Consider the following 19,711-nt stretch of genomic DNA (forward strand, 5'->3'; position numbering starts at 1 on the left):
GTGCCATGAGCTCAGAAAAGGGATGTGTGCCACACCTGCATCACCTCAGCAGTGTTGGTAAGATACAGCAAATGGGGAAACTCATCCCAGTTTCAAAATGCTGTGGGGTTTGGGCTGCCTGGCCCTGTCCTGGAGACATTGAGGTACCAGAGACACTGTATCCCCCTTTATCTGGGAGACAGTGTGGATGCAGATTGCAGCCCTCAATCCAGCAGGCTGCATTGTATCAAAGCCAGCCAGACACAGATTTGCTAAGGAGTCCCATCTGAAAGGGAAACTGCTAAGCTACTGTGTGACAAGGGCTCCCTCTACATCCCCTGAGTCTCATTGACTCACATCAGATCTCTTTGCCAAATTTGCATAATGCAGGTCACAGAATTCACCCTTGCAGCCCAGCACTGAAACCAGTATCTATGCCTGGCTAAAGTTACTTTACAGAAAAACATCCAATGTGAAGCTGGAAGATTAAAAGGGGGAATCTTCATCTTGCTTGGCAGCTGACTCTAATAATTAATCATTCTCTCAGTTAAAAAAAAAAAAAAAAAAAAAACAAAAGTCTGTTTGCATAAGTTCAGCCCCAAAAGAATGATCTTTGTTGAGCTGGGTCCTATGACTCTGGGTATTTTTATACCTGACAGCTTGACATGAAAAACTTCCTGTTCCATAGTTGTGTTCCTTGGCTATGGATACATTACTTCAAGTGTAAGGACATGATCCAGGATTCTGTGAGGTTGCCTCACCATTTTACACCATTCTGTCCCTGTTTGCCATCCACCCATTCCTTAGCAGTAGCAATTTAAAATTAAAAAAAAAATCCTTACAGCTCATTGATACAAATGTTGAGTAGCAGCTTGTTTTTATACTGATCCCTGTGGATTTCTATGAGAAAACTCCTTCTTCAGGGATGATTCACCACTGATAGCTACTGTGAGATCTGTCATCTAGCCAGTTACTAATCAATTGAAAGTGTTCTTTATTGATATTGCATAGTGCTAATTTTTTAATGAGAATGTCCTGTGGTCCTAAGCCAAGTGCCTTATAAAAACCTAAGTCTATTATATCTGTGCAGTTAACTTTATCAACCAAACTTGTAATCTCATCAGAGAATGAAATCAAGTTTGTTTGACAAGACCTCTCTTTCCAAATATCATGTTGACTGGCAGTAAGATCAGAGAATCATTTATGATGGAAAAAACCTTTAAGATCACCACTTCCAACTGTTAGCCCAACACTGCCAAGTCCAACACAAAACCATGTCCCTAAGTACCATATTTACATGTCTTATAAATGCCATCTTATTAGTTTTAATTGAATGTCAACTTTATTTTTTCCCTTTTTTTCCCCCCTGGTTCCCCATCAGGCTAGAGTACAAATTATCACCTAACACCTAGGAAAATATGTCATATATCATTAGAACATTCCAGTCATCTTGAATTTCTTAAAAATACCAAGATTTATTAATCTGCCCTGGATGAGTCTCAGACAGCAATTTTAGAACTCATAAAGCCAAGTTATCCATCTCTGCTGAATTCTGTGAAGTTTGTCCTAATACCTTCTTGCATAAACAACAGACTATGAAGTCTTCATCATCTTCATATAACACAGGTATATAAAGCTTCTCTTTTCCAAATAAGACAGAAATACTCATGCAGGACTTCTATCTACTCTGCACTGCTGTTAATAGGTTAATAATCTCCAGTTGAAAAGAATCCCCCTATAAATGATCATTTTTCTTCCATTCCTTAAATATTTATAAAACTTCTTTACTGTCCTTAGCCCTTCTAGCCATGGCTTTTCCTCCTATGTCCTTCATTTCCCCTATTGTTTTTCTGTACTTCATATCTTTGTTCCCTTTTTCAATTTCTCATATATTGCTTTTTTAATTTTAATTGCTGCCTTCACTTTGCCAGTGAACCAGGATGGGCAGATGGCCAAGGCTAGCCTCTCTTGTCTGTGCAGTGGTGGCTATGGGTGATGTAATCACCCTGTTAAGGCCCTGTCTACCAGGAGGGTCACAGGATTAAACAGGGAGAGGCTGAAGTGCTAGGGTAGCAGTTGTGACAGAAGTGCCACACTGGGACATTTAGCTGTGGACCCTGCTGTCAAGTTTTTCACAGTGCAACAGAAGCACTCTGCTGTTGTTGCTCACTGTGCTTCCAGGACTAAGCCCAGAGTAAGGCTTATGAGACAGTCTCCACAGGAGAGGAGTAAAACTAAACAAAGACAGAACAGAACAACCAACACTCATCAGATGCTTTGGGGTTCCATTTCCAGTGCTCTGGAGTGAAGAAACCAAGGTAAGGGTCAGGAAGCACAGGCTAAAGCATGTTCTCAGCTGGATGGAAGAAGTCACTCTGACTTCACTGGTTTGTCCTAGTGCAGTTAGAAGTGTAGCTATGTAGAAGCATAATCCACAAAAGTCCTGCTTTGATATTTGTATTGAAATATATGAAAGCAAAACATGGGATTTTGTTTTTCAAGTAATTAAAGCTTCTTGCAACACACAGGTAAGAAAGCTGGAATATGGCAAGTGTATTTTTCTGTTGTGACTTAACGTTGAACCTTCACGTTATTTTAATGCCATTTATTTTTCTTAGTGTACTTTTGACAGGGATAAACTTACAGAACCTACGTATGTGTGCTTGCCATGCAAACAGCCAATTCCTAAAATGGGAGGAGAGCAGTTTGGGCCAGGCTTCAGCTCCCTTGGATCAGAGATAGGGCTCAAAGATGAACACCTTGATTAGCACCTGTGCTGCCTAAAACTGCTTTGTGCCTTCCCTCCCACGTAGATAAATTCTGGGTGTAATTGCTCATGCAGCCCAAGGTCTAGGGACTTATGCAGCCCTGTGTGACCCCTTGGTTCTAAGAGTTCAGAGAAATGAAAATAGAAGTGGGAGCTCACTCACTTTTTACTAGAGAAGAAGCTGACAGTAGGCTGATCTCTGAGTCCTTGGTGTGATGCACCAAAAACACACCTGCTGGGATTGGGAATGATAATTCAAGGGATCTCTGTCTAGTAAGTGCATTTTAGAGAGCTGAGGGATGAATTCTTAATTCTCAGAGCAGCAGGCAAGTCACAGACAATATGATCACCCATTTTTTGATGGAGTAGAGGTGATGTAGACTTAATTTGTTACACTTCAGAGTCAGCAGTCCATTTTTAAGCATTCCTAAGACCTCTTTCCTTAGGAATAAAAATTGATCAGCCTATGTATTGAGGAGTCCTCTAGCTTAGCATAGAGCATACATTCATTTTAGGACATCCCAGAGTGGGCAAAATTTATTTTCCCTTTCCTTTCTGCAATGCATTTTAATGCTAAGATGGAGTGAGCAATGTCTGGGTCTGGCAAAAGGATGTATAGCAAATTCTAGTGGATACTAATGGGTCCTGTGGGGTTCTGATTCCTGTGAGAAGCTGCAAGAACAGAGTTAGGTGAGGAAGCAGTGGGCCTCATCCATTCTCATACCTGCCCTGTGCCCATGCCAGCAGTGCTGGAGAAGGGCTCCTGCTATGCAGCCCAGCTTCTGGGCCAGCTGACCCTCAGGGACATGGTCAGGCAGCCTGCCCCCAACCTCAGTGCTCTGCTAGCTGGAAAAATTCATAGCTATTGATTTCGTAATTAACAGTTTATCAATGCCATCGACACCAGTTCACTGATGGATTGCTAGGAAATTAATCCTGCAATGTTCGTTTATTTTTTGCTGTCAGATGCCAATTTTGAGCTTCTTTCAGCAGTGTATGGTGGGGGGGGTGGGCAGGCTTTGATCTTTTTTTCCCCAGTTTCTCTCTCTGTATACACTTAGTTATTTAGTGCTGTTAAGTCTTGCCACCTTTACAGAGGCCAGGTGGCAGAAGGGAAGTTTTGGGATTCTGTCTAGTGTACAGCAGAATCAGTACCCAAAAGCAGAGCACCCACGTTACCCTGAAGCATGGCTCATTGCACAGTAATTCTACCACCTGCTGGGATCTGCAAACTCTGACAGGCTGTGATTACTTCTCCCCCTTGTGCCCCTAGCCAGAAGGACAATCAACAGAAAGGATAGGGGACGTTCCAGCTTTTGATACTTCCAGTCTTCAAAATGACCTCTGAGTCTTGGCAGGATACAAATCCCACTTACTTCTCTTGGATTGTATATGGAAATTTTTCAGAGGTGCTACCTGGCTGGGACAAGTTGCCCGACTGACTTGGCAACATGCTTCTTTCTCCCTACTATTCAGAATCAACCTCTGTGTCTAGCTCAGGTCACTGTGATGACCTAGCAGCCGTCTTCTGAACTTCTTTGCCTGGTCTCTTGAATAAAAATGTATAATAAATGTATCAGGAATCATTCTTTGGTAGGTTTCTTGGGGATATTTCCCTTTAATATCTTTTTAATTAGTGCATTCCTTCTAAACAGCTTCTTAAACAGCTTTCTTGCTAGACATAATATTTTCTCAACTGTTGTAATACTTTATAAATAATGCATCATAAATAGTATTTTTACCACAAATGTATCTTACGAAATTCACAGTCTCTAATTTGTGTTGTGCTCTCCACAAAGATGACACATGTTTCTAGAGATATTTTAGCACTTCAGTCAGCTTTCCTCCCCTTCACTGCTGTCACTCTGGGGAGCCCATGTCCTCACATTTGTATTTGTGTGTAGGCTGAGCCAGAGCACTGGCACACTCAAAGCTCAGGCTGTGATGGCAGGCGGTGCAACTGCACGTGTGCATGTGTGCTTGCCATGCTCTCTCTTCACCATTGCTTCTGTATTTGTTGCCTTGTGGCAGGAATCTTTATCAATAGGTTCAGTATTGATTAAAAGTCTCTGGACAATGAAGACAAGGCATCAGTGTCTCCAGCTGTGTCATGGTTGTAAGAAAGAAGCGCGTGTCAGCAAGATGAAAAGGGAGAAAACCTTTGGTGATGCTGCGCCTCTCTGCTCTTCGGTCCTTCCCTCCGACACCATGACACAAGTTTAGCAGTCTGTGTTCAGCATGTTTCCCTATCTCAACCCGTACCAGCTAGCTACCTTCACAGACACACCAAGGAGCCTTGCAAGTCCTGCTAGCCCCTCCAACAGCTCATAGAAATCCAACTGGAGCCTAAGGGAGGCATGGGTTTCCTTTATTTCAGCAGGAAGCTCCTTGAGCAGCTGCTGGCAGTCTCTGAAAGCAGGGGCATATGCACAAAGGTGGGTCTGGCAACACCCCTGGGCACACTGGTTGTGACCTACTGGGGCTTTTCTGTCTTGCTGACACCCTTAGCAGCTGCACAGCAATTAGGCAGTTTAGACAGATGAAGCGCTAGAGCAGCGTTAATTATTCTTAATGAGATTGCTCCCAAGCGGCAGCGCAGCAGCTGCTGCCCCTTGCGGGGTGACTCTCCCCACAGGAGCATGGAGGGCAAGTGAAAGTGCAAATCACAAAGGCCCCTGCCTGACCCCTGCCTGCATCGGGGTGGCCGGGCAGCACACAGGGCACGTGTGTCACCCACCCACCCCTGGCAGCCTTCCTGTCCCTGCACTGCTGGGCCCAGCACACTGGGCTGCTGCCCAACTTCATGCAGCAGCACCACCCCTGCCAGCAAGCCGGTTTTTTCCACTTAAGAAACAAATCAAAAAACACCCCTGGGGATGGGAATAGAAACAACCCAAAAAAACTCCCACAAGAACAGATAAGAAGGAAAGAAAATATCATTAGCTTCAGAACCATAAAGGATTTCTTTTCTCATGTCTGACTTTTCTGTTTTGCTGTGTTTTCTCCCTCACCGCAGACTCCATGCACATAGAGGACATGGACGCAGTGCAGAAACTCCAGGACCTTCTCCACGAAGCCCTGCAGGACTACGAGCTGAGTCAGCGCAACGAGGAGCCCCGGCGAGCGGGCAAGCTGCTCCTGACCTTGCCCCTCCTGCGGCAGACGGCTGCTAAAGCTGTGCAGCACTTCTACAGCATCAAACTGCAGGGCAAGGTTCCCATGCATAAACTCTTCCTAGAAATGCTAGAGGCAAAGGTCTGACAGCCCCAGCACCAGCCGACAGTGGCCGGGGAACAAACTAGAAACAAAGATGCAGACAACGGAGCAATCCAAACAGCAGCAGCAGCCACCGCCGGCTTTTATCTCCAATCATTTATTATGGAAGAATTATTTAATGTCTATCTGTCGGCGTGACTGCAGAATCATGTGTACAGGAGGGGGGAAACTTTTAATCAGTCACCTGTTTCTCTTTTTTTCGTTGTTTTCTCTGTGGGAAATACCAGATTATGCTCTTGCACTTGTTGAGGCATCATCGGGGCTCAGCCCCTCTGCTCAGTGATGCTCTCACCGCTGTCCAGGCTGCCTGCTTCCCAGCTCCCTCTGCCACTTCTGGAGGGGGAGTGGGGACAGAAGCAGGAGGAGAGGAAGAATAGAGTCAATATAAACTTTATCTGCTGGTGTTACGAGGGGTCAGTTAGAAAGGGAAGCAGCCAGTGTCCTTTTTGTCACCTTTCCGCCTCTTACGATAGAGTAGATGCTCCTTTGGAGAGCAATGCTGCTGGACCTCTCCTGAACAAAAAGGCTGCCTCCCAGACTCCTCTAACACTTGTACATACAGGCCCCACTTCTTACTGGGAAAGATGCTCCTAACTGTGTAAGATATTCTGCCACCTTGTACAGTGTGTCATTACGCCTGGCTAGTCCCTCCATGTACAACCCCCGCAGGCCCCTGAAGAGGTAGGAGGTATGTCCCTGAGAAAATGCAAGTCTTTCCCAAATGGCAAGAGAAAAGAGCCTGATGTTAAGCTTCAGTGCTGGGTTGACTTGATAATCTCTGCATCCTCTCCTATGTGGTGCTAACTACAATTCTTCCACACTCTTCACCCCATAGTGTATCAAACCTGCCTCTTCAGCTCAGCTGAGTGCCATTCCCTACCTGTTCCTTGTGGCAGAGAACACAAGGCTTTGTCTGCATGGTTACTGCCCAATTATAAATACACCCCACAGCAGATCTTTCCTAGACTTCATTAGAGCTCTTTGGCTCCACAGAGACTTTAGGCTCAATGCCAAATTCTAGTTAGGAATCAAGGGCACTGCTTTTCAGAGGAGGCAGCTCTAGAGCCTGAGAGATTGCTTTCTTGTGGCAGCCTAGGGAAATAAATTAGAGGATGGCATGAAACCCCTGATACTCCAACTACTGTCTTCCCCTGCCTCATCCCATTATCCTCAACAGCAGGAAAAGAGCTAGAATAGGTTTAACCTGGGGCTGGTAAGAGATTCTCTTGCTGATCAGAAAGCAAATACCTGACCTTGAGGTGGTGAGAGAAGAATGGGGGAACGTTTATTTACTCCTCTTATGTAACCAGGTTCCTGCTGTCTCCAAGACCTGGTTTAGATCTGCTGCCTAAGCCATAACTGCTACATTCCCAATAGCCAGAGGGGAATGCAGGTGACTGACAAAACTGACTGTTGGTGTTCTCTGAAACTTTGTTTCTAAGTCACTTAGTTTTAAGCTCTCCTGAGCTGAGGAAACCTGAGTATATAGTCTTTTTTTGTGGTCAGCAGCATGACACTAGAGGTGAGAAAAAATCTCTGATCTACATTTGAGACACCACTAGCTCTATTGCCTCTGTTCTCCTCAAGCTTCCACCACTTCCTGGCTTTCTCAGGAGAAAGTTGGTGTATCAGAGGAGTAACCTGCCCTCAGGAGGAAGTCTTCCAAACCAGGGTTGAGGTGTGTGATCAGAGACACTGGGTGCTTGTTTTCTGCTGTAGCAGAATGTGTCCCAGCAGGGCTGCCAGTAGTGCAGAGCCCTGCTCTGGCAGGCTCAGACACAGGGGTGCTCATGGTGACCTCTCAGGTCTCATAGCCAGCCCACACCTTGTACTTAAGTTAGTTCCATTCCATCTCCTTTGAGTTCTTCCTGTGCTACACAGTCACTCATTTTGTACTCACCTGGTAAAGGAATTGTCTTGCTTCAGGCATATTAGTAAACCACCAGAGACCTGAGGGGCAGAAGGCACATGGGAACTGGGACTCCTTCTGTACTCGCAGCAGCAGCAATTACACAGTGGCCTTGTGCTTCGAGCAAATACTTGTGCTTCTCTTCCCCATTCCCTCCCAGAGGCATCTGGGGAGAAAATGAGAGGCTTTGGTTGCACTCATGATCCCTGTACCCATCTGTGACTGAGGGACCAAAGTGAAATGCATGCCACCATTACAGAGCCAGCTTGCCATGTGCTGCACTCTGGCAACTCTTTCTGGCTGTGGTATAATTGCTTTCACAGATGTGCTGGGTTGCACTGTCACCTGTAAGCTTGACTCACTTGACCACTGCTGCAATGCTGCCAAGTCCCACCCAGCTGAGCTGCAGCACATTGTGTCCCAGCCTGCTGTGCAAAGGTAGCTGTCCCAAAATGGGTTGAAAAGATCCTAGGAAGCAATTGTTACTCTGTTGGGCCCTGCTGGAAAGGTCACTTACTCACACACCAACACACTCACCAAATCTCCCCCCACCCCCCCACCCAAAAAAAACCCAACCCAAAACTACCCAAAACAACCCCAAAAGGCTCTTCTAGCTTTGTTATATTTGAACTCAGGCCTGCTCTCCATAACAGGAAACTATTTAAAAACAGGATTCTGGAGAGCTGCTGAGTTAGCTTCTAGCTCAGAGACTGCTGGCTGTTTAGATTAGGGCGATGGGATGGAGGCAACTCCTGCCTTGGTGCAGCAATATGAAGATACCAAATACATTTTTTTTTTCCAGGAACTTCTTTCTCTATTACAGCTGCATAACATCGGAGCCCACTTGAATATTCTCCATTGCTTGACAATAATATGCAGGGAAATGTTTGCATTTATTCTGAAATAGGATGAGAAGTGAACCAGACAGGATATATTAAATTTTCTAATCAAGGAATGCAAACTCTTCTCCAGGAACTGGGACACAAACGCCTGTCAAGATTTAACCCTTAAAAGGCTTACACCATCCTAAATTGGGAAGCAGGTCAGGTCTCTTGAGCCCTGCAAACAAGTGCAGGAATCACAATCATCTCTTCCCAGTTACTCTGATCTGCTGTACATCATTAGTACTATCCCACTGACACAGCTGAAGAGCATTTCCAGCTACACAATGAGCTGGGATTCCAGAGGAGTGTAACATAGTATAGTCCCCCCAATGCACTTTGAAGTAGGAAATGAAGCTTCAGCAACTGCTTAGGTCTTTGAATGCTCACAGTCTCTTACAAAAAGGTCTGGAGATGTGCAAAGTGAGACATGAGCTAGGAAATGGGTTTGGGTCAGTGCCCTTTATGCTGCTCATTTGTAATATAGGATTCCCAGAGTCAGTGTCATACAGCTGTCCTTCTTCGTGGGGTAAAAGATGATGGAGCTTGAGCCTTGGGACACAGATGGGCTCAATATAGCTAAAGAAAAGAGAAGCAGTAGAGGTAAGTGTATCAGTGACAGCGAATAAACTCACACCAGCAACTATGGTAAAAGCAGCTCCAGCCCCTGATTTGCATGTGTGGATAACAGAAACCATGTACCTGTCAGCTACTACAAAAGGCAGTTCTTCCCAAGTGACCAGCACTTCTGTTTTGGGTACATTCTTCTCTGGGAACAGCAGTGTCTGACCTGTAATGCAAAACAAATTTCATGGGGATCAATTAAAAAGTAAATTACCACTCTGGATTTAGATTTCTGGGGAAACTTGGGCATTACACCTCTCAGCAAAACTGTGAAGCTACAAGAAACGTCCCCACAACAATCAGAACCTTGCAGTATTGCTCATGCTAAGGGGGCATTATTTTTCTCTTTGTAAGCTATGTCATCTTTTTTTTTTTTTTTAACTATTATAAATATATAAAATAAAACATGCTTCACCAGAAACATGTAAGCAGCTATTAGAGGGGCAAGTAATTGAGAAAGACCCTAGAATGTAACATGTGAGCTTTTATTACCAATTGGAGCCAAGAAAACAGAGCTTCCACTTTGTATCCACAAGCTATAATCAATTGTATGGCCAAAGGCTGCTCTGTTGTTCTTGTGGCTACGCTACCTGGAGACGCCAGAGACAGAGGCTGTGAGAATGATGCAGGGAGTCATAGACAGTCAGTGAAATAAACAGTATCTACTTAACTATTATCTGCTCCTAAAAAAATAACAACCTGTTAAATAAATTGTATTCCTGTGGTACAGGTCATTTCAAACAAAACAAGAAATAAAACAAAGAAATGTAAAAAACTAATGCAGACAGAGTAATGTTTGTTGTGTTTAGGAACTGCTGTGTTCTGTCCCTTGGGATGCACACAGCTCCACAGAAAAGGCCAGTGGGGGGAAGGCAGGATCTGTCTGTATTTGCTGCAGAAGAGCAGGAAATCCCCAGCCCTCTCACTTAGAAATGCTCATTTCATGTTTTCCCATATAAAAAAAATTCTCGGCAAGCTTCTAAGTTTTGTGAGATGAGCTTTGCTGAAGACAGGTGCTGTTGCCACTCTTTGCCACAGACCAGTCTATTTCTCCCCCTCACTCCTTTTCATTCCATGTTCTACACTTCACTGGCACAAGGAATGAACAGGAGCTAGAGATGAAAAAATCTTGGAAGTTGTTCTAGTGGGGAAAAAAAACCTCTAATCATAAAATAGACCACTGGCTTAAACCCAGCAGTGACATCATGAGTGTTGCAACCATTACAGCAGCTGCCCAGTGCTTATGAAGTGGATGGGAGTGCTAAAGTTATGGCATTCACATTGATCTGGTGGTCACGCCATGCAAGAGGGAAAGCTCACAGCTGCTTAAGAAAGCAGAAGGAAATGCACTGTGCTAATTGGGGCAGAGATGTGAGAAACAAGGACCCCAGGCTTTTGTTCTACCTCTGGTTCTGTCCCACCCTGTTTAAGCACCTCCATCTCCAACACACCTCAGCCAACACTGCTAATGTCCTTCCTTCGGGCAGTGGCACTCACTGGGATGATACCTCAAACCTGGCAGTTCAGAGGCCACTCAGCCTCCCCTCTGAAGAAGAGGGGGTGGCTGAATTAGTGGTGACAAGTGGGAAAGGCCTTGTGCTAAAAATGGGCCTGAATAAAAAAACAAAATGAGCACAGAGCTGTAGTGGGACATGGAGTGTGACAAGCTTTTTGTACACTGGAAACAGCTACCCCCAGCCCCCATTGAGATGAACTGAGGCAAACCCTGATATTTCCTCTTACAGATGGGCTTCACAAGAAATATTAGGAAAATACTCTAATTTCTCTGATTAACTGGAGAGGAAAACAGGTTTCTTTACTAATCAATGTTGAGTTCTCTAAATACATTTCACTCATAAAGGACATGCTTAACTGCTGGGGTATGTTCTTAAATTTCAAATAGTAAAACATTAGTGCAGTAGTATTTTTGTGGCTACCTACACATAAAATAAAAGAAAAACCAGCAAGAGAACTGTCTCTTCCAACGCAGGCTGTTCTATGATTCTATGATGGTTTTTCTCTTTCAGGCCAAGATATTACACAGGAAATTAAAGCAAACATTGGTTGAGGTACAGAAAACTTTACTGTTCAGCTTCCAGTAATGGAAAGCTGGAGAGTCTGCACTGTGTGCCTGGCTTTCTTTAAAAACACATTTTCTCTCATTGCAGCATTTTTGAAATGACACCATGGGAAAAGCAGAACACCTGCACCTGGGGAGCAGGAGGACTAACCTAGCAGTGTGCTGAGAGTAGCAGCATCCAAATAATTACAAGTAGCACTGAAGTTACAGGAAAGATCAGAACTGGCTAGAGGCTCAAAGCATCTTTTGCAAGATAAACAGAAGAAGGAAAACAGCTACCAAAGACATATCACAGATTTGCTAAGGCTTCAGTGCTTCACAGAGTCCTTCATAAATATAACGAGTCATATGCTACTGCAACCATCTCAATATTTGTGTTGGTTCAGACCACAGACCCATTCAGCCCCCTCTGATAACATGGCCAGCAGCAGATGACCAGAGTAGAACACACAATCATGACAAGGAGGTAAAATTTAGTCTCACACAAATTTAAGGATCAAATTTTCCTTACCATTTACAATCTTCTAGGTGTCTTATTTCACCCACAGTGATTTCTTTTCAGGGAGGAAGCATGGCTGCCAGCCTTACCCCTTCCCTGGGTACACTCAGCACCAATTAAGTCAGGAAAATGTGACAGTGAGAAAGGCAAATAGCTGCCTTCCACCACTTGATCTTGATGCTTTAAAGACAAGTACAAAAATCTAATCTCTATCTGACATACACAGACATAAAGAGACCCCTCTTTCTGTGTACAGACAAATGTACCCACCCATTGCATTATTTAGTTTTTTCATTCACAGCATTACTGGAGCTCACAATTGCCTTCTAAGTAACTTTGAGACAAGACTAGCCTATTTAAATCATGTTTTCCTAATAATAATAACAATAACAGGTTGGAATCCTTCCTCCTTTACATGGATGCAGTCTTTTCCTCAATCTTTTTTACTTTTTCATCCACCTGAAAAACAGAGGAAACTAATACAAATTTTATTATAATACAAAGGAATGTTGTAAACTGAGATATTTTAATGCATTCCTTGACATATTGAACAAAAGAATTTTTTAATTTATTTCTTCCTTTTGCACAGTAAGAAGTTGATTTCTGTTTAGAAGTCCCATTAAGCAAGAATTGACATCCAATTAAGCAAGAATTGAGCTTGCTTAATTTAGAAATACCAACCTCTTAATTTTAAGTGCTTAAAATTAGCACCTTAACCATTCTATACAAAGGCTCAGAAATAAGTTTATTATTTTGATGAATGAAATTATCATACATTTTTTCTCAGATTTTAAGAAACTAAATTATATTTTCAATAAGCTTGTTCATACATCCCTGACATAACTGGAATTTTTAAATTTTAAAAAGCAGGGCAGTAATCAGATAAGGAGAAGTCAGGACAGTGTAAACTCAAGTCACTTTGCCTAAATTGGCAAGAAGCAACATAAAAAAAGCTGCATTTAATAGATCAGTTAGAACAAAGCACATAAATCAAGTTTTTGAGAGAGGTTAATTTATACCATATGCCAATTAATTCAAGTGCAATACATAAGTTATAAATAATCTCATTGGAGTGTAGAGTGTTATACTTGGAATGAAAATTATTTAACTGAAGCAAAAATTATAATCACCTTCAATTATTGCATTTCCAGCATTGCAAATTCCTTTCCATCACAACACTGGAAGCAGTTAATGCTACAAATCATTTTCTATTGCTATTTACATTATTAAACTCAAACACATCAACCAAACTCTTGTTTATATTTTTGTCAGTAGTTAATGCTACCACAAATCTGGTCCTCTGGGTCAGTCTTAGGAAGTCTGGTTTCATCAGATATTTTTCAAGCTAATGAACCCTTGTAACCAAGACTCAGGTAATCACTTATGTCCCCTGTTGGTTTTGTCATTACACCACAAAAATCCAGCAGTGTCCTGAGGGTGTAGTGCTTCCAGCATTGGCACAGACACCAGTTTTTAGGGGTGCTATCCCCAGCTCTTCTGCTGTCTTGAGCTCTTCTAGCCCAGACTCACTTTTTCTAGCTGGTTACATCAGATGTCTTGGCTTTCCAGTGCTGCAAGAAATGAAATGTGACCCAAATTACATTCTCCAAACCAAAGGAATGGCTACAGGAGGATATTTGTGAAATTGCACCATTGATGCCCTTTAGGTCAGGTTATCCTTTCCTATCATTCTCAAGCTTATGTCCACAGCCAGATTACTGTCCACAGCAGCTGCTGCAGCAGCTCTAGTTAACTGGACAAACCACGCCAAACCAGAGAAATACCACATTCACCTCAGGTTCTTCAGCACAACTCAAGAGAACCTCAAAATCCTGCCAGCATAAGCCAGTGAGGCCATGCAGCAGGACAGCACACAGCCACATGTGGTGCTGCCAGTGCTTTAACTACAACAGGTGCATTCCCATGATGATGTGTTTGCTTTGCAAATAGTTATTAATCCAAACTGAGTTACAGCTATTGTAGAAACACTATGAAATTCACAATAAATGATCACAGAAAATAAAAACCTTCTGTAAATAAATCATAGATGCCTCCTAAAAGTGCCTAGAAATGTAAACATGAGAGAAACAACCAGAAAAAAGGAGCAAAGCCCACCTGGATATATATTAGGCTGTTTCTCTATTTGCTCGAATCAAGAGACCACCCCACCTTTTTAATAGAAAAAGAAATTGCCTGGATTACCTTAGGACTGGGCACTGGCATCTGCAAATGAGCAAGGGATAATCAAAACCTCAGTGGACAGGCAAATAAAATGTTTTGAGTTTAACAAATGATAATGTTATTATCATAGTTACAAAAATACTATGTGAAATTTTAATTGATAGATAAGCAAATATGACACTATTTTGCAATCTCCTCTGAGCCCACCATACTGTGCTGCAAGTAGAGTAGAACTATGTGAGAGGAATACACCCTGAGTGTGTTCTGAACTGTGTAAGACAGATCAGATGTGTATAACACATCTGCCCAGCACACAGAGCCATTATAGCTCAGCAATTCCTTCTGCCATCCATTGCCTATTGCAAACATTTTGGGCAGGGTCCTCCTTTTCATTCCATGGCTGCTCACTGCACACACAGCAGGCCCCTGGCTCACCTCTCCTTCCCCAGGGAATGGGGCTTGCAAATAAGTAAAAAGTGACTGAAAACCTAATATAAAAGATTCCTGGGACCTCTCAAATTCTGGGAGACCTAATCACTGTGTTGGCTGAGTTATCTTGGACTGGGATTTGACAACTGTCTTTGGGCATTTCTTTTCATGTGGAACACATTCAGAAAAGGGTGCATCAACGGCTCATTCTGGAGCTTGTGATTGCTGTGTGTCCTGGAGCATGTTGCTGAGCTGCTCCTGTTAATCCTCTGGACATTTTCACAAGCAAAGGTATCTCCACAAGCAGGCTACCTACAGCTGCTTACTGTGTATATTTGTTCCAAAACAAGGAATAAATAACTTACCCCCAAGCTGTCAGTGATATCATGCTAGGCAATGATGCTGTCACCTCCTTGGTAGCAAGTCCCAAACTCTGCTGGTTACATCAATTCTCACACAGGTCATCACAGCAAATGCCCTTTTCCCTGAATCTGGCTCTGCACCCTCCACAGCACAAATTGTTCATCTGGCAGACTCAAAAGAGTCAAAGAACAGAAACTGCAACAGGAACTGTCTGGGCTGTGTCTATGAATAGGTGCAATTCACCTGTTAGATGCCAAGGGAAAGCCACTAATCTGCACTGGGACAATGCTTCACAAGGTGAGCAGAGCTGGCTAGATGTCCTTCACAAAAGTGTCTGTGTGACCTCCCTGCCGTGATGGAGAAATTAAATAATCATGTCTCCCATGAGCACTCATCAGGTAACTCGTACCTGGCAAGTCAAGAACACATAATACCTCTGAAACCAACAGGAAAGAAAAAATATAATAATAACACATAGGGAACATTAAGCAGTGCCACTGCATCTTTGTGCTTCAGACTTTGCTGAGGAATCAATCACCCTTTGCAGATAACTTTATGCTTCACAGCTACTGCTGCTAAGTAGGTTAAATAAATAAATACTCTCTCTTCTGTTACTTCTCTCCTTCACAGTCCCCAGCCTCCAATTCTTAATGGGAGTGGGGAGACATGGGCATAATACTATTTTCAATAATATTATTATCAACACTATTATTCATAGAATCACAGAATGGATTGAATTGGAAGGGGACTGTGAAGATCATATAGTTCAAACCCCTCTGCCATGTTCAGGGACATCTTCCACCAGACCAAGTTGCTTAATGCTCCATCTAGCTGGTCATGGATACTTCCAGGGATGTGGCTGCCACAGCTTCTCTGAGCAACCTAATCCAGAGCTTCATCATTCTCCCTGTAAAAAATGTCTTCTTAATATCTAATCTTCCAAATATTTAATTATCTCTCTGTCTAAAAAGCAGAATTTAACCAACTACCCCAAATCTGTGTCTTGATAGCCAGGAGCAAAGAATCCAGAAAAAAGGAAGTGATGAATGTAAGGAGTTCTGGGGCTGCTTCCCAGCAGCAAAAATTGCAGCTGCTGAAATGCAGCCCAACCCTTATTCATTTGTGTGAGACACAGGGTGTCTCCTGCTCCCAATTCATGTGGTTCCTAGGGCTCTTCTTTGTGGAGAAGAGATTGCTGTGTCTGTGCAGCACACAAGAAAGAGAAGCAGGCCTTAAAGACAAGCACTTGCCTAGACATCAAAAATGGTGCTTCTCTGTGCCAGACTGCACCCAGAGACACCCACTGGAGACACCTCTCCTAGAATGACCCTTTCCAAGTAATGAAGATGAGACACCTTCTGAGTCCAAGGTGTCAGGAGAGAAGATGTTGGAACAAGTTGCTAAATAACAGATAAATCACCAGCACAGTGTGTCATGTACATCCAAGAGATCTGTGGGACTTTTGAATGGAAGTGGCTGAGCTGCTGAAGACATGAATTCTCTCATCAAAGGCAACTGTTTTACTGGAGTAATGAAGGGTAGCAAATGTTTTAAGTTGTGCTAAAAAAGGCATTTGGGATGATCTGGAAAGTCACAGACCACTGAACTTTACTCTGAATCAGTTAAATTGGTTGAATTATCAAGTAAAATTAGAATCACAGGGAAGAACTATCACAAAGAATTTATTTAGTTTTGCTCCAGTGTCCTTGCCCTCTTTCCACTGCTTCTCAGTACTTTAAAAGTCCTGTTGATTCTTCTGAAGTCTGCTTAGGTTATTCCTCTTTACTTTTTGTGCATTTGGCTATGTCCTACAGAAGAAAAAAGGCTTTTCATCTTCCTTCTTTTCACCTAATTCTGTCATGGGGAAAACTGCATAAGGAAATATTTGTATTTATTCATGTCATAACTCTATTTCCATTGTGGGTACTACACAGAAAAGTGGCAATAGCAGAAATCCTACCCCATGTCCCAGTGATCCACTATCAGTCTCTCACTTGTCCCAGACTGAAGCAACAAGAACAATATAATCTGGGAGGACAATTGCTTGAACCACTGCAAACTGTGCTTTACTATGCTAAGACCATGCAACCACCTGTAAGAATATTTTAGCAAAGATTTTTCCACATAAATGCTTATATGATTCCTGATCCAGATGGAGTCTTAGAATGAAAAAAAAGGCCAGATCACCTGTTCAGTTTTCTTGGTAATATACACTGAAGAGGATGGTCCAGCAAGTGTCTCAGTTCTGTGCCTGACTCAGGATTTGCTTTTGTATTGCAGCACAACACCTTTTTCTGAAGAAGTCATGAGAGGGAGCAGCAACCTATCAGAAATGCTGGCCAAGCTATGGCCAGGCTATTGAAGGCACAGCCAGGAGGTGAAAGTCAGGAGCAGAGAATGGGATAGATACAGAGTCTGCTCCACTCAAGGAACTGGGAGCACGGGAGCTTGAAGCAGAAGATAGAAACCAGCTGGGTTTCTTCTGGGGCAGCCAGGCAATATGCTTGGTTCTTACCCATGGGGAAACATCAGAGGCTAGAGGCAGAGTAATAGAAGATCTCAATCAGAAAAGTCAGGAGCTCATGTCCTATAAAAACCCAGCTTGGAGGCACGCAGGTACCCAGCCTGCAGCTGACATGCCCTAAAAGAGCTCAGATAGGAACTAGTACAGTTTCACATCTTCCGTTTAGTCTTTGCACCACGAGTATTTGCAAACCCACCCAATTTTGAGTAGTTGTTGACTTAGATTAAGATTACATAGAGCCTAATAAACACTCATTAATTTATCAGATTTGCTTCTGGCACTGCAATTGCTACATAAAATCATATTTACTTAAGTAGAAATGAAACAAGCTTCCAATTTTAACAGCTTTAATTGGTAAAGCTGAGCAGATAGGATTTTCCCTAACAACTTTTTGTGCAGTTCCATGTCTGGAAATACCACCCTGAAGAAGACATAAAAGGATCATGTTGATCCCATACCACTTTAGCTATTTTGCACATTCATGTTCTAATTACTTAATGTTTCTAACACCTAAGTCTGTAAACCCCAAATGTCACTAATTAGTGGCATTAATGAACATGTTAGACTCCAATTCATACTAATAATCCATATTACTTGGGTCAAACTAACCTCAGTGTTTACTCGGACAGTACTGTAGGTAAATTGTCATTATAATTTCACTTCACATTTTGAAAAGCATTCTGAGTTAGCAACTTTCATAATTATGATGACTTTGTTTTTATTTCTAACTAATAAACAAGGGTTCCATAATTTTTCTGACTAGACATTAGCTTCTATGCATCCACATGATGGCAATGCAATTCACTTTCAAACTCCTAAGGTCTAAATTTCTCTGTTTGGATTTTCGGAAAATTAGAATGTATCTGTAAGGTCACTGCAATGCTTCCTTTTCACTGAAGTCCAAAGTCTAAGTGGATATTGGGATTTCTAAAGATTATGACCTTTATGGCTTGGGAACTGGAGCATCTCTGCTCTTGCCTCAGTCACCATGCACCTGATGCTGCACTAATTCCCAAGAGGTTTGATGTACCATGGCACTGAACAGCTATAATTATTCCTGGAAGCCAGCTGCCACTCAAGTGACAAAGAAATCTGCAGAGCCATTCCCCCAGCCCACGTCGCTGAGCACTTGGACCATTTGAATACAATATTAAATAGAACAAGACATGGGCAATATGTTATTTTTGCAAAGCTGAGCTTGTCACATTTGCAAAATTAATATGGTGTGGCAGTAGATGAAAGGGCCACCTTCACTGTGGAGCTCCCACATCTACAGAGCCAGACAGTGTGAGCCCAATAATGCAGTGCCTGGCTTTGCACAACCATGAAGTTTTCAGACAAGAAATGGGCAACTGGCAGTACATGGCAAGTCCTTTAAGATAAGCACAAAGATGAGAAAGTAATGGCAGGAATGCATGAAAATTGTATTTCTTACTAAACCTCATCAAAACTCTTCTGGGCCTCACTGGAACACTGTGCCAGCAAGCCTCTGGATTGTGTTGAAGGTGTTAAACCCTCAGTGCAGCAGGAAATCTGCAAGGCAAAGAGCACTGACAGTCTCTAGAGCCTTCCTTTCTGGGACCTCCACACAGTGGGTATAAGTGATATTTATTTATTTGATCTACACAGTGATCCCTGCACCCAGGGACACAGGGGAGGACTGAGTGCCTGCTCCACTGCACTCACAGCCTCAACTACAGATAAGTCCCTGCTGCTGTTCAAAGGGGGTTCCTTTCTGGGCAAATTTCTTTTTGTCTTGAAAGAAAGAAAACACTTAGGATATAATAAAGAAGATAAAACAACTGCCACTTTGCAAAGCAATCTGTGATACCAGCAGTATCACAACATATTTATTTTTGTTCCTTTTGTCCTTCCTTGATACAGAAGTTAAATGCCCCTTTCCCCCCTTGTACACTTTGCTCTTCAGACACATGGCTTAGGACACCCTCCTCCAAATCAGAATTTCACTTGGACATACCCTGCTAGAAAGTCCACAGTAGAAGCTGTAATAAAGTGTGGCACCTTTTGCTTATTTGGACAATTAGCAAGATGGATTTTTTTATATACATGTATATTGGGGGAGGGCTGTACATGCATAACATATACATATAATTCATACATATAATATGAAAAATGCTTCTGGATAATATACACATATATTCAGTGCTCCATGGTGCAGTCAGCTCATGTATTCCCAAG

The 19,711-nt window shown here is 42.8% G+C and overlaps 1 protein-coding gene and 1 long non-coding RNA gene across 5 annotated transcripts in view; one reads left to right on the forward strand and one right to left on the reverse strand.

The window, feature by feature from the left end:
- ESRRB (estrogen related receptor beta) overlaps positions 1–8,486 on the forward strand; it is a 123,325-nt gene extending 114,839 nt beyond the window's left edge. For all 4 annotated transcript variants that reach the window (XM_079308572.1, XM_079308571.1, XM_079308573.1 and 1 more), the window contains one exon: positions 5,763–8,486. In XM_079308572.1, the coding sequence (XP_079164698.1) occupies positions 5,763–6,007 (245 nt within the window). In that variant the 3' untranslated portion in view covers positions 6,008–8,486. The remainder of the gene's footprint in view (positions 1–5,762) is intronic.
- An 8,168-nt stretch (positions 8,487–16,654) lies between these two features.
- LOC306803310 overlaps positions 16,655–19,711 on the reverse strand; it is a 47,512-nt gene continuing 44,455 nt past the window's right edge. The window contains exon 3 of the long non-coding RNA XR_013774601.1: positions 16,655–16,796. This is a non-coding gene — a long non-coding RNA (uncharacterized lncRNA). The remainder of the gene's footprint in view (positions 16,797–19,711) is intronic.

Source organism: Erithacus rubecula (genome assembly GCF_903797595.1).
Source record: "Erithacus rubecula genome assembly, chromosome: 6".
Lineage (NCBI taxonomy): Eukaryota > Metazoa > Chordata > Aves > Passeriformes > Muscicapidae > Erithacus > Erithacus rubecula.